Source organism: Octodon degus, unplaced genomic scaffold (genome assembly GCF_000260255.1).
Source record: "Octodon degus isolate 3935 unplaced genomic scaffold, OctDeg1.0 scaffold00062, whole genome shotgun sequence".
NCBI lineage: Eukaryota > Metazoa > Chordata > Mammalia > Rodentia > Octodontidae > Octodon > Octodon degus.
Window position 1 is genome coordinate 1,066,744 of NW_004524638.1, and position 15,647 is coordinate 1,082,390.

A 15,647-nucleotide genomic window follows, 5' to 3' on the forward strand; every position below is an offset into this window, starting at 1 on the left:
GCTCTGCTCAGTCTGTGCTGAATGTATGCACCCTCCACCAGACATGCTATGCTGAGCTCCGTAAGAGTAGAGGAAGCCATGACTTGTGATCCTGGGAACTGGCGCTCCTGTTTGTGATCCTCTACCAGTCACTGAAATTCCCATCACCGTGGCCCTCACATGGTTGCTGAGCAGCTAGGTGGAATGCAGCTAGTACCTATTAAGTGCTTCAGAGATCATAACACACTGCAACTGAGGTGGCATCGTTGCAGGGAACCTGATATTGGTCAATCTCCTATTACCATCGCAAGCCCTATCGCGGACCTCATTTAATTGTTACAGTTGCCTTTCATATGGATATTAAGTTCATCATTTCACCAGTGAGAGAGGTGCATGGAATTTGAGCAGTTTTCTAAGGTGCAAATTCAAGGAAAGCACAACAGTTCAAATTGAAAATTAATTTACTGTGTCTCTGAAACTCAGACTATTTGTAATGTACCTTGCAAAATTCTATCATGTTTATAGTCCTGCTTCCCAGGCAGCTTAGAATGCACTGAGGATGCATTCAGTGGGGTGTGTGGAGAGAAAATATTTCAATATGAATGACAAATACCTTGGAGAAAAAAGTAAGGAAAAAATTAAATTCATCATAAAACCTTTTATTATCTAGCTACCTCTAACACACAAATGCCTGCACACACACACACACACACACACACACACACACACACACACACATGTGGGTCTGATCATGTAAAAAAAAAACAAAAACAAAAATTTGACTATGTGTTTCTTGCAGCACCTAGAACTGAGCTAAAGATAAACTAAACCAAACACTATTTGATCCCTCTATCAAATTAGTGAATAAGTAAACATATGAAATAACTTTTCTGTCACAGCAGTGGGAATTGGAATAATGATTTCTTCAATCTTTTTTGAGCTGTGTATTCAAAAGAAAGCAGATTAGTTCAAATAGGCAGTAGTTAGTACTAGAGACTAAGCGGTTGAAGTGAACAAACAAACCAGACATGACCTTCTAAAAAGACAAAGCACGTATTAAATTAAACAGGTCATGCTTCACTTTTCTACACATAAATCAGCTATCAGATTTTGCTCAGTTTTTATTGAACAATGGCTCTCACAATTGTGCATACTATGAGCCAAGTTCTACACAGAGCTTTTTTTTTTTAATGTGTTTGGTACAGGGTCATGCTATGCAGCTTAGACTCATAGTGATCCTCCTGTCTCAGCCTCCCCAGCACTAAGATTACAGGTGTGTGTGACCACGCATGGTTTTGGTGGCCAGCTCAGCACAGAGCCAACACGGCATGTGGTACTGGGGATCACTTGCACTTGCCAGTCAGGCACTTTAGTCCTCTGAGCTATCTCACTGGCCCCTAGTGAATATTTTTAAACAGTCATTTAATGTCACTTTTTTTTCAGTCACATAAGAACAAGATTTTGCCTCCTAAGAGAATCATTAGATAACTCTTCTGCTGAGTACAGTTGGTCTGTTTTTTTTCTTCAAATTTCCTCTCATTTTCTCAAGGTTAAATGCGCACTAAAAAGATTTCAGGAAAAGATGTATCATATACTCTGACATATTTCTTTCCTCTTCTCATCAGTTTTTCTGTGAGTTATACTTACTGATCAAATAATAAAGGAAGAATTTGACAAACAAAATAAAGCAGTGTAAATGAATGACCTTCCTTTTTTCTTGAGGCTCTGAGGATTGAATCCAGGATTTTTCCTCTGAGCTATAGCTCTAGAACTTTCTTTTTTATTTAGATGTTTGTTATTTGAGATAGGGCATTGTTAAGACTCTTGTTACCCAGTTAGGGCTCAAGCTCTCAGGCTCCCACTGGATGAACTTTCTGATGGATTAGACTATTGGACTTTAGAATTAGGTAATTTAAAATTCCACATTTTTATCTTGGAAACATTCAGAATTTATTGAATCTCTTCATTTCTTATTTGGATGTACCTAGGTAAACCAAATTGTCTCAGGAATTCGTTTTCATTTTTCTAAATCAGATATTTTCTGGTCATTTACATGATCTTATTTTTAATAAATTATTCTGTTATAGTATCGGGCTTCCTAATTTTTGCTGCAGTAGTGAGTTCCTAAATAGTAGGAATATTTAGGCTTCCTGTTTTGCATAGGAAGGACAGGATTCAAAGAGGTTCAAGGAAAAGAATTTTTTCTTATTCAAACAGCAAGTTTGTGAGACTCCTTTATTTTCTTCCTATTACCTTGTAAAATTACTTCTGTTTATGCCATGCTCTGGAAAGTCAAATGATTTCAAGGGCCATTTCACTTTTATCTTTTCATCAGAACAATTTGCCCACTCCAGTCCCACAAAGCCAGCATTTTCAGTCAGAACTACCAACCTGATCTACAACAGTACAGTAGGGAAGGGTGGCAAGATGATGATTTTGACCCGAATGTCAGTGACCCTGTCCTAAGACAATCCAGGACATGATGTGTACACGTCATCATCTACAGTGAGGGGATTCTAGACAAAGAACACAAGAAAAGTAACCACTCTCTTGGCCTCTACCCTTCCTGGGAGCTAAGTCATCTCAAAAAGGAAGGGTCATTCTTCCTGAGGATGGAAGGTGGGAGAACACGAGCTGGAATATTGGCAAAGTGGAATCTTTGTAAAAGTTCTGCATGAATCATGCTTCATCTCTTACCCCCCCCACCAATGAAGAGCATAAAATTAGAAAATGTGTTCCAGGCAGGGTCTTCTGTCATTCCTGGAAGGGGGAATATTAACAAGACATGAGGAAATCCACCTTCATTCAAAGGTTAAATTTCCTTGGGAAGAATATGCCAGGGTCGGATCCCTCAGAGTCAACTGTCACTCATAGAATTGTTCTTGTGGATGATTAGCTTAAACTAGACACTGAAATAAAGAATAGGATTATGGTGGACTGACAACTGGTAGTCAACTTGTTACACCCAACTGAATGAATCAGCATACCGCTGGTTGTGGAGGGCTCACCTGAGAATTGTTGCCAACAGCATAAAAGAACTAACAAGGAAGAAATGAGGCCATTGGTTCTTCTGGAGGAGCATGTCATGCTGGATTTTCTGATATGAATGCAGCTATTCTCATCATCAAAGGAGCTCATGACCTTGTTGTCACTGAAAATGACTGCAGTCCGCTTTCAGGAATCTTTGGCCCTTACTTTGAGCATTGCTTCCAGGCTCCAAAGGGAAAGTTGGTATACTGTTCAGTCTCCTGGAAAAACTTGTTATCTTGGTTTTCCTGACATAAACTTCACTGTTCTCATTATTGGAGGAGCTTGGGATCTCATTGTTGCTGAGAATGTCTGTGGTACTTTTTAGGAGAACTCTGGTCTTTACTTTGAATGTTGCTTCTTGGTTCTGGTGAAGATCCCTCAGCCTACTGGCACAGATCCTTCGTTCCACTGGCATGGACCTTCTAGCTTCCACCACTGATTATTGGGCCTTCCCAGTGCAAAGCCTTGAAATAGACTTATATGGGACATTGTTGGGACTAGGCCTCCAGTTGAACTTGTAAGGGGCATTGTCATGGGCTCTGGGTCTTCCGCTGGACTCAGGCAAGATATTGCCACGGGATCTGGGCCCTTGGCTTGATTCTTTGGGTCTTTCGTGTGTAGACATATCTCTTGCAATCTTTTCTACTTGACACTTTGGGTGACTGCTATAAAACAACCCCATAAATTTTGTGTCCTTTATTAAATTGTTTCCCTTGCACAGCCTGACTATAAAAATGCTCTAGTTCAAAATTTTTAAATTATTGCAAATTAGATTCTGACTTGTTTGCAATTATGCCATTTATCCAAATACTATAATTTAAAGATGCCATAAGCCATTGCCATACTACATAATTCATGAATTTAACAATAGAGCAGAAGTTAAATTTCTACATTCACTTGTGCGAAATCATCCTGACGGAAACAATGCTTTATTGATTCATACCAACAAAAGCTGCATTAGAGAAATGTCTTTCTTCAAAGTAGATTTTTCCAATGATGGAATGGAATCTCAAGTGAAGAGCTGATTTTGCCATCACAGAAAAGTTTATGTTCTCATTTCTGAGAAATATTACTGAGGAAAATTACCATTAGTAAGGTTTGGACCAAGATGACAAGTACAATCAACTCCACAGATCAGATTTCATAATGTCACTTACAGTTTAGGTTAAAAGATATATCACAGTGGCAGTTTTGCCAATTAACTAGATAATTGCTGTAATTGGAAGCATTCTCTGTATCTTATATTTAGAGAGAACTCTGACAGCACCCTCCAGCTTATACTTGAAATGGAGAAACTGAGAGGAGGGCAATTCCCTACCACCACCAAGGAGAGTTTCTGAAGACTATCTCAGGCACAGAAACATAGAAGACTGGAAGCTCTGCCTATCACCTGTGCAGCTGACTTTGTTGGTCAGCCTTCTGTGGATGAGGACTCTAGCATGCGCTTTTCCTTCATGTGATCAGACTGAACTCTCTCCATCTCCTTATGACAGATGTAGGACTCATTAGCCCACAAGGCTCTGCTTTCAGGTCTGAAGATAACTTTCAAGAGAGTCTTGTGCCAACATTGTCCCCAGAAATGGACAAAACCAAACAAGTCTTCTTACATCATTCCGTGGGAATGAATGCCAAGTGTTAGCTTCCTCAAATCAAGTCCGAGTTTTCATTTCTGAAACAAGTTCATAATCATTCCCCAGACTGTACCTCTTCTTTTTTTGTAATATTCTATATAAAATCCACAATCTCTTTGGTTTTATTCCATTATCAATTTACCCATCAAGACCCAAAGAAGCGGCTCTTTAGTTATCATTATTCATGAAAATGCAACAGTGCTGTCCTACTAAACTAACTCACAGTGCTTCTGAGACTACTCATTGCTCAAGTCATGCTTCTCTATAAATCTAACCAAGTCTTACAGATCCCAATTTTTAGCATATTCCCTTTTTTTGTTTTTGTTTTTTTGTTTTTGGTGCCAAGGACCGAACTCAGGGCTTCCAGCTTGCTAGGCAAGCATTCTACCGCTGAGCCGAATCCCCAGCCCCTACATATCCCCTTTTGCTGTATCATTAATTACATCTCTGGAATGAGTTGAGAGATATCATTACGCACAGAATGAACAGAGTTATACTGAAGATAGCAAAACAGCAGCCAGAGAGACTGCACACCTTGCATCCAACTCTAGATCCCCCCATTTACGTTGTGTGGAAGTGTGATTGAGTTGCTCAACCATTTTAATCTTCAGTTTTTCTACCTCTACAACGTGAATGGGATAAACAAGATCTTCTTCAAAGTGTTACCATAATTAAGCAAGGTTACCGTAAAGCATCTAGCACAACACGTGCCTCATGCTAGACATTTCTGATTATTATTCAACACATTGAATATTGACCTTGCCCTGATTCAACTCAAGCCATATAGGCTGAAAAATAATATTCTAAATTCTAATAGAGAAGTTTTCAGGGAAACATTTGTAGTTTTTTTTAAAAAATATTTTTAGTTTGTATGAGTCTCATTGCAGTGGGCTTGAGTACTGCCTCAGTCATTTCCTGCCCATAGAGAGTAGATCTGTGAACTTGGCTGCAGCCAGTTGATGTGCCAGTTGTCCAAACTTTACTACTAACAAATTGACAGGGACAAGCATGTGCTCATGGCTGATCCTCAAATTTCTTATCTGGAAAAAGTAACTATATGACCAAGCTTTCTTCTACAATAAGGATTTGGTAAATCATGAAGGTCCAGTAAGCATTTCCAAGGACTTCCTTCCTAAGAATCCATGGAAAGGCAAAGAATGCCACTCTTGGGTGGGTGATATATTATGAATCAAGGGGAATGATAACAGCAGGGTATTTTCTTAAGTGAAAGGTTCATAAGAGAAGTCATAATCCCTTTTGAAAGATCTTTTCTAACATAATATATATTCAACTAGCAATATTTCTGGGGACTCGACCAAATGCAAGGTGCAATTGTATACAAAGAAATAAAGAACACTTTAGATGGCAATGCCATGGTTGAAAAGATAAGTTTCACAAAGGTAAAAGTATAGCAATAAGTGTAATTCATTGACAGTTGGAAGCATTTATGTTATTGTGACCTAGACACTTTTCTAAAGATTTAGCATATATTTTTAGCTCATTTCATCTACCCAATAGTCTTCATATGATAGCTGTTACCATTATACTCATTTTTGGTCAGGGATATAGCTCTTTAACACAGTGCCTGCCTGGTAAGCACAAGGTCATGAGTTCATTTCCTATTACCAGAAGAAAAATTATATTACATGCATTTTCTAGAATATAGAAAATAGAACGCTTAGTAAATTTGCCCAAGGTTGAATTCTGGTAGGTATTGGAGTTAATATTCCAATCAACTAGTCTAGTTATAGGGCGGGCCAAATAGCTCAGTGGCTTAAAGTGCCTGCCAGGTGCAGGGGTCAGGGGTTCAAACCCTGGGCCTGTCTCGCTATCCTTGCCCCCAGGGTGTACTGAGACTGAACTTGAGACTGGGCATAGTGGTGCACACCTGTAATCCCAGCTCTTGGGAGGCTGTAAACAAGCAGGTCACTGTGAGTTCGATCTAGTATTGAGACCCCGAACACCCTGCACACCCTTCCCTAAACTAAAAAAATACTAGTCTATTTATAGATTAGTTCATGTTTGCCACTGAGGTATAAAAAGATAAAAAGGACCAGGAGAGAAAAGAACAGCGGCCAGACAGGAGTACCTAAGTCTGGCAGCACAAGTGTACAACTAACTGGCTTAATATCACTATAAACACAGGTGTTCAGGTGGAAGATGTTTAAGATCCTACAACACCCTGTCCCAGATTACAAGGGAAAATAATCCACTCCCCTAACAAAATAGTGGTCAGCTGAGAATGATCACCAGACTTCTGAGCAGACATCCCAATTGTTATGGAAAGTGAATCCAACACTGAGAATTGATGGTCCATTACAAGTTGGAGATATTGCGGCAATAATAATGACAATGGTAATGACAACCACAATGAGGATGAAGATGATGCTAATGATAGTGATTATGATGGTGATGATCACAAATAAAGAAAGACATTAAGAATAAGACATTAGATTAAACCCATTAAAACTTACTTGTTTTGACTTGTTAAAATTGCAGTATCAAACCCATTTAACCAAGTTTGCTTAAAATTAAACAGTCATCCAAAAATAATTAAATTTCCTTATTCAGTTGGGTGCTGTAGAATTCAGACATTGATCTTTCTTTGGATTGACCATTTTTGTGCCTAACTTACTCGTTTTCAAGCTATTTGCATGCATCCTGGAGCTGTACCTGGTTCTTAGATAGTACTACTGGTAACTATTAATAACATGGATTTTCCCATTGCTTTATCATGAGTGAGTATAGCTTATAATGAGTCTTCAGGATATGTTTATGGAGCCCCTCCAGATATCGAGTACTTTAGGTCACCAGCAACTGAGAAGCCTCCATGCTGGGGGAGAGGAGGATAAAAGCTGTAATTGCACAGTCTCCAAACTGCATCATGACTCTCCTAGTTATCTCATCAGCTTCACACCTTTTCCCAAACTTTTAGTCACGACACTGAAGAGTAAACTCCAGTCTAGAACCCAGACAATAGCATAAAGTCAGTGAGAGTGAAAAATCTCATAATTGTTATTGCGAACACCACACCAAGAACCAAGTTAGACTAATTTCATTATTGCACTGACCTTGCTGAAACCTTATCTTGGCATTGTGGACATGAGGCCTAAGATGTCATGAGAGCATTCTTTGTCATATTCCTAGGTAAAATGACTTGAAATCCTTATCAGGGCTTACAAAGCAACAATGCCAGGCCTAGATTTCTCTTTCTTCCAAACATGCCAAAATAAGATGATCAACATAGACCCTCTCTGCAGTGAAGGCAAAATGGGGGTTTGGATTTAGACTAATTCTCAGATCTTTCTAGGTTTTTATAAGCCCTCCTTCTTTCTGAAAGAAGTAAATTATTTCTCAATTTAGTGACTTTGAGATGGTTTGAGATAGGAGGCAAGAATAAGGCAAACAAGCACTCAATGCCAACCTTGCGGGAGATTTTAAAGCAGGACAATGAAATTACTGGCTACTCTGGGCAACTAAAATTAAGTTACCACCATTCCCCAGGGCCAGCTGCAGTGGACAACTGAAGGGCAATGTGTACATAACTGTCCATCTGGGTGTCTCTTTGCTGAGAAAACTAACTAGCGATTTTCTAGCAGGAAAGACTTCCCGGTAAAACATTTTGCCATGTCTTCTAAGCTAATGATAATCATAGCAAGGTCCTTAGGTGACTTAAATTTACCCTGGAAGAAATACAATGTGAGTGTTATTTTCTATGCATATTGCTTCATGTGCTTCAGTTTTGTTACAGTTGCTATAATTTTACAGAGAGGGGAAGCCATGGATAAACAGAGGCAAACTCCTCCTCTCAGAACTTTTGCCATAAAAGGAGTTGTATTTACTTCTGGGCTTTCTTTGACTGGTAGTTTGGCAGGAAGAATGGGGACAGTGCCCTAGGAGAGTTTCAGGAAGTGATGGATTCTTCTCAATATTTAAAAAAAAGTATTAAATTGTCTTGTTTCTTGTTTCAGTTTCCCCTAATCTTAGACACTGATAAAACTTAACTCTTCCAAAGGTTCAAATATGCCACAAAATAATTCATTCTTTTTTTTTAATTACAGTATTCTCAAATGAGAGATGAAGTATTCAAGTCAAACCTGGTCTGTGCATTTATCGTCCTACTGTTTATCACGGCAATACAAAGTTTGCTTCCTTCTTCAAGGTAAATACAGCCGGGGAGATAGCTCAGTGGCACAGTGCCTGCCTGGCAGGTGCAAGATCATGAGTTTGATTCTCGGTACAAATAAATATATACATACATGCATGCATACCTGCATACATAACTACCAGGTAAACACAAAAGGACTAAGAAGTCAGGTGACATGTCTCTGTGAGATGATAGGCTCTTACTGAGAAAGGGCCAATCAAGTGGCCCTTTCTAGGGATCAAAATTATGCTGACAGGACCCAGGTTCCATACCAATGCATTTGAAAATTCAGTTTGACAATCAGTTTGATAATTTAATTTGATGATTATGACTGACTTAGATAGCAAAATAACTTCATTTCTCATCCTGGGCAAGAGTCTTCTTCCCAGTCTGAATAAAAACAACCAACCAAAGTCAAAATAGGTCCCACTCATATTAATACTGTACTTATTGATACAGAAAGTAGTTCTCCCTAAGACCTTCAATCACCATTTACTTATCCAGTTGTCCTTGGGAGTTATTCGTAGATATAACATCATAGTTTGCTGGGTCAGCAACATTGAGACTTCAAGAGTGCCTATATGCACCTATATAAGACCCAGTCACTTCCATATACTACTCTTCATACAATAACTCCAGAAATCTCCAGGGGTTAGGTACTGTAACAGTACTCATTTTAAAGAGATGGCAACTGAGGCTCAGACCAATGAAATACATTGCCCAAGGTCTCTCAGGTGAAAAATATTATGACATGAATTCAGAACCACTGTCCTTAGCCAGGCATGGTGACACATAACTGTAATCTCAGCATGGAGGAGGCCTAGGTGAGAGGATTGCCATGAGTTGAGGATACATAATGAGTCCAGGCCACCCTGAAATGCATAGTGAGACCCTGTCTGAGAAACAAACAAAATCACTTTCTCTTGATAGCCTTCTCTGATTTATTCCCTGTGTAGCATATACATATCTACCTAGGTATCTACATGCATAGCATATAAATAGACATATATAGCATATGCATCTAGACATACATGTATATTTTAATTATCCCTTTGTTTAAGAAGAGTAGGGTCGTGAAAAGAGAGCTTGCAAAATATTCATTCAAACTTCCTGGAATTCCCTCTTCACTTCTACCTGTGGAGAAATAGGACCAGAGGTTAGTATGGTCACACAGTTGCATGACCCCTCTGGATGCTTGGAGCACAGGGTTTATAGGGTATTGAGGATATACTATGCACCTGTCGGGTGGACAGTGGGACATACAAACATTCTTGCCATCATAAGGCTTACCATTTACTGGAAGTAAAAGTTGAACAATTAGCTAAGCAGCTGTGATACAGGAAGGTGACTGTCATCTAAAGTGAAGATGGATCAGCATTGTGAGTCACAGAAGAGCATGCTTCCCCCACAGCCCAATGCTCTGGAAGGAGCTGGTCAGCCATGAAAATGACCAGGAAGGGTTGAGGGAACGAAAGACTGGAAACAGTGTTCCGAAGGAGAAGATCTGTGTCATGTGAATCTTATTAAGGCACTGTGATTGATTGACAAAGGAGACTCTTTTAAAGCATTTTATTTAAAAACATTATAGAATTTTTAATTAAATAATCACAGTGAGCATGAGTAATGAGTAGGAAAGGACACGGGTAAGGAGCGGGCAATTGTAAAACTCCAAGCAAGAGAGATGCTAAGGCATAGTTCAGTGGTACAGCATTTGGCTAGCATGCAGAGTCCTGGGTTCAATCCCCAGCACTTCAAGTTATTTTGTAAAATCCAATCAAGAGATAGTAGAGACATGAAAGCAGTTGTAGAAGGCAAAGGACAGGGAGGGTTTTTTAGATATGTTAGGGCAGTGTTCAGAGTTCCCAGTGTCTAATTGGCTGTGGAGAGTGAGATAGAAGGGAGAGACCCAAATGCCCCTGACAACCTGGACTTGTCGCTGAACAGGAAGGGCCACTGGCCTCCAGAGGAAGTTGGATCACACTTCACAGCAAGTCTGAGTAGATCCCAAGTGCATGACCAGGAGAGAGGACACCAGAATCTCACCTAGCAGCTAGACTGAAGGAGTCTGTGACCCTGGGTTTCAGCTGAATCTTACATAAGCAGTATAGCTAGTGCTCCAACTTCACCTGCTTCCTAGACAGGAAAAGCTGACCTGAAGCAAACTTCTGAACTATGACCAGACAATCCACATGTGGGAACTGAGTGGTATGATTGCTCCTGACACAGCAAAAGCTTTCTTCAGTGTGCTTGTTTCCTTTCCAACTCATCCTATGTGATGCCTTGCAACTAAGCAGCTGGTTGGTGCCTTTGCCTCACCTCTTCTGTCGTGGCTTTTTAGCAGATGAGGTGATCACTACTCATATGGCCACAGCTAATTTCCAGCTCCTGAAGCAAAACTTAATGGACCCTGGCAAAGGCAGACAGTTCTAACCCAGCTGACTTCTTTAGTTCCCACATGTTCATAAATGTTCCTTTCCCAGAAGGTAAACTGAGGAAAGACTACAAAATACCATAAAATACCTTTTATGCTTACAGAATAATGTATCTAATTCTGTGTACTTAGTGATAAAAGAGAGAGACAAAGGAGAGAAATAGACATTCACAGAGACAGAGAAGAAAAGGGGAAAGAAGAGGGGAAGAAGACAGAGGTAGTGAATATGAGAGGAAAGAGAGAGAGAGAGAGAGAGAGAGAGAGAGAGAGAGAGAGAGAGACAGTCAGACAGACAGATAGAAAGTCTGATTATTTTCTGTGCATCTTCCTTGCTCTATTTATATAAATTCATCCTCTGTGAAGTTTTGATTGCCTCACCTTAAAACAGGAATAATTGAGGTCAGTATAATTTAAATCAACCGTGCCCCTTTTTTTTTGCAAATTCTGGTTCCCATCTCCTTCCAAACTGCATAGTTTTCTTCCATTGAAAAGACTAAGAATATCTTCCTCTCAGAGTAGTTGCAAGGTTTGAATGCACAGTTGCAATCGTGGGTTCTCTGCAGATTCTACAGTGTTGTACAAGTGTCATCTTTTCCTATGGTCTTTCTGTTTCTAGTGCACCGCAAGCTATACAGGCTGTCCACCCATTCCTACTGTTCCTGCATTCCCAGCCAATGTTGAATCAGAGTATCAAACTAAATCTTATTTTACAGACAGACTGCAGAGGGTAATTAGAATGTAATGTCTAGAAATGATCTGGTTGGAGCTGTTGGCAAATCCCTTGTCATTCTTTTTGCAACTAGATTTCAGAAATGAAAGGTTTCTTTGCTTCTTCCGTGCACCAACAATGCAAAAGCACATTCAGAACCCCTGGATGCCTGAATAGCTCTAAAATTAGATGAAATTTACAATCTGATGTTATAATGTTTTTGAGTGCAAAAATAAATGAGTGCTACAGAACTGCTACAGAGATTTCCAGAGAAATTTTATGCAGCGCCAGTACCTTGCTATAAAGCTTGTGTTGTAATTAATATTCTGCCCATTGATCTTTCAATGCAATGACACCATGAGAAAGACAGATAACATTTTCTTAGGTTCTTGCTACGTTCCTTTAGTGCATTATTTGCTCTATTAAAAGGTAGATTTTTAAATTCCACTATTAAAGACTAAAAATAATGTTTTAAGGACCATTACTTTACACATGACTTGCTACAGGTGCTGTTTTGGAACTGCAAGCTCAAGCACACAGAGCTTTGGTTTTTCCACTGGACCACATGGCCTGTCTTTCACCTCTTTCCTTTTTCTCAATAAACCCAAAAGAAGTTCTTCAGAATGGTGTCAGGCTTTCAGGGAATTGTGTCTACAAATCCTCACACACAGCCAACATCTTGCCTCCTGCAGTGTATGTATAAATGCTCAGTAGCCCCAAAGCATCAATTTTATAGATTTCCAAGCAATTGTCTAAATCCCTAAGCAAAACTATAGCTAAAGTTGTAATATAGAATATGACCAGAGTCAACCATCCAGCAGTATCCCTGAACCCATCTTGAAACTGCAGTATGAGATCTCACTGCTGGGGGAGACCAACCCAAGACATACTCACCAGTGCCAAAGATGTGTACAACAGCCTTTCCCTTTCCTGGAGAGGGCACAATGAGCACTTGGAGAGTTTGGGAATCTTTTTCCTGTGCAGGCTGGTGAGGAAAGGAATGGAGTCTTCTCTCTGTACAGAAAGCCCACATCAAGAGAGTTTCCCTGAGCACCTTTAGTACACTCAGCTCTAGCAAGGTGTCAGGGAAGAAAATGAAAAGAAAGCTTCTCCCAACAATTAAGTGTCAACAGTAATAGGAGCATAGCTCTTGGAGCAGACTACGTGTATGCAGCTCACCTGATCATGGTACAAAGACAGGGGAGAGACAGAGAACAAGAACAAAAGAGTCAAGAGCACCCAGTCCAAGGCCTAGATACTATGCCATGCCAGGCACCTAGGAATTCGAATGTTTCCATCTGCTTCACACTTGGAAACCAGCCACACTTATTCTCTGTGGTTTCTTTGAGTACTGGGTTTGAATTCAATCGAGACTGAGACCACAACAGATTAGAATTTAGTGAGCCTTTATTAGCTGGTCCAGAGGCTAGCCAGCCTCACTCCACTCAGGGAGGCATCAACCAGCCGCAAAACAGAGGTAAGCTCAGTCTTTTATAGCAAGCCCTATTGACATAGCTGCAAGCTGTTTATGACTAGGAGGTTTTCACAGTTTTTAGTGATAATCAGAACTTGCCCCAAATGGGGCCTGTTACAAGATATAGTTATGGTGGAAACACATCAGCTGTGTACAACATTAGCAGGCTGAAGCATCTGCACTTGAGCCAGAAAGCGACCCTCAAAGAGGTAGAGGTCCCTTCCAGCTTTGCCCAATAGAAAAATAACAAGAGCCACATTAATTTTCAGAGTATATAACAGGAGTGAGAACATAAGTTCCCTCCTAGTAATTTCCCACAGTTATGTCCATTACACTCCCCACTGGTTTTATCCAGGAATCAAATCTTTGATTCCTCAGTTAATTCTCAGTTCTGGTATTGAGGTCTAAGTACCATTAACTTGGTGGCCTGGATTCTTTGTTGAACATACTTAAACAGTTTATGATACAGAGCTCAATAGCCAGGGTCAAAGAAACAGAACACGTCCAATTAAGGCAGATATCAGGCCATTTATCCAAAAAGACTTCAAGAATACTCCCTAATTTTCCCTTTTGATGAATCCCTACAGCCAACTTTTTCTTTGTTTACATTACACCCCAATTGTACATGTTGTTCTGCTATTTCACCAAAGAAGAGTTTTCCAACAACACTAAATATCATCCTATTGGTAATAACAGAGTCTGAGTATGTGGGTGTTTCTAGAACTTGGGGCAGGAAGACAGGAAATACCTCCAGTGGCCCCACTGGTTATCATGCCTGTGCTACAATATTGGCCAGAGAGTTTCTTTTTTTGTCTTGAAGTCTGGCCCACAGCAGGGAGGGTCTGTCTCTTCCAAGTGGCAAAGTCACCTTGTCTTTCATATTTTTTCCTGGAGGGCCTGGCCCTATCTGGCTGCCTATAATATTTTTATATAATTCAGTTCCTATAACATTCCCCTCTCTGAAGAAGTAACCTGAACTGCCATGAGGGAAACATGGGTGATGACCACTCTGGCTTCTTCAGGCTGAAAGGGGTTGTAGTTGAGAACCGGCAGTTAGAGATACTCTCCAGACATTCTATCTAAAGGCCCTCAATAGACACCAGGTAATTTTATCTTGGGTAGGCAGAATAGCTTTAAATCTGGAGAATACAAAGCCAAAGAAGCAATGAAACATGCACAGGCCAAATAATCACATGAATTGCCAGACCTAGGGAAAACACTGAGTATTCTTCAATTTGCAAGTGGGGCCTCTGTCTGGGTAACCACTGACAAATCTGCATGAGCATCTATTAAAGCAGGCTTTCTCACAGGTTCCCTCACACTGAGAGGGGAAGACCATGACTGCCTCAATCTGAAATTTCTTCTGACTCCATCATGAGCACTCTTTTTTTTGTTTTCTCTCTAGCAGCTTTGGACATTTTCTTTTTTGCTTGAAATGTCCCTTCTCTCTGTCTGGATCAAGGGAAGTGTAACTTTTTCCCTGTTTCCTGACTGGCTTTCATTCCTACAGGCTGCTAGTATCACTACTCTCATTTTCTGTCTATAATTCCATTCTGTATGCTTTCTACTATGAAACACCACAACTCTGACAAATTCATTCCTGCAAAACCTTATAACTTCTGCAACTTGTGTCAGATTTCTTGAACACACTGAGAAAGATATAACTTTTTGGTTTTAAGGCCTCCTGTAGGAAACACTGCCCAAGGAATGTGAGGGCAACTTCTCCTGTAATGAGACAGGAAACCACCAGAAGACTCAGCTCACCTGGGCTGTATAAGGTGGATATAGTTAGTTAAGGCTTTAATATGTGTTTCCATAGACAAAATCTGATGGATAAAAGTAATCAAGTATATTTGCTATAATTTTTACCTGTATGATTACCTGAGTTTTGGTATCTTCTAGGAGTTTTCGAACTAACAGGTACTAGCTTCTAGATCCCTTTCTTTATGGAGTCTGACAGTTTGCTGTAAGTCTCTCTAGCTTCAGTGAAGAGAGGTCACAACTGTATTTACTGTCAACATGAAATACCTGAGTTACATCAGAAATCAACCAGGCTAAGTTATATACTTATCATGAAATACATAGCTTCCAGTCAGATTAAACAAATGTCCCATTCACTGTTTTAGATAATGGCCTCCATTGTAAGAAAGAGGCACAGTCAAGGGATTTTTTTTCTTTTAACACTGTCACTGAGTTAGATGTCACAAATACAAGGCCTGGTTCTATCTATAGGCCCAAAGCTATTG

The 15,647-nt window shown here is 40.0% G+C and overlaps 1 protein-coding gene across 2 annotated transcripts in view; it reads left to right on the forward strand.

Annotated features, from left to right (window-relative positions):
• Positions 1-15,647, forward strand: part of Adcy8 (adenylate cyclase 8) — a 241,015-nt gene that overhangs the window by 158,221 nt on the left and 67,147 nt on the right. For both annotated transcript variants that reach the window (XM_004634413.2, XM_012515414.2), the window contains exon 9: positions 8,702-8,802. In XM_004634413.2, coding sequence (XP_004634470.1) covers positions 8,702-8,802 — 101 coding nt within the window. The remainder of the gene's footprint in view (positions 1-8,701; positions 8,803-15,647) is intronic.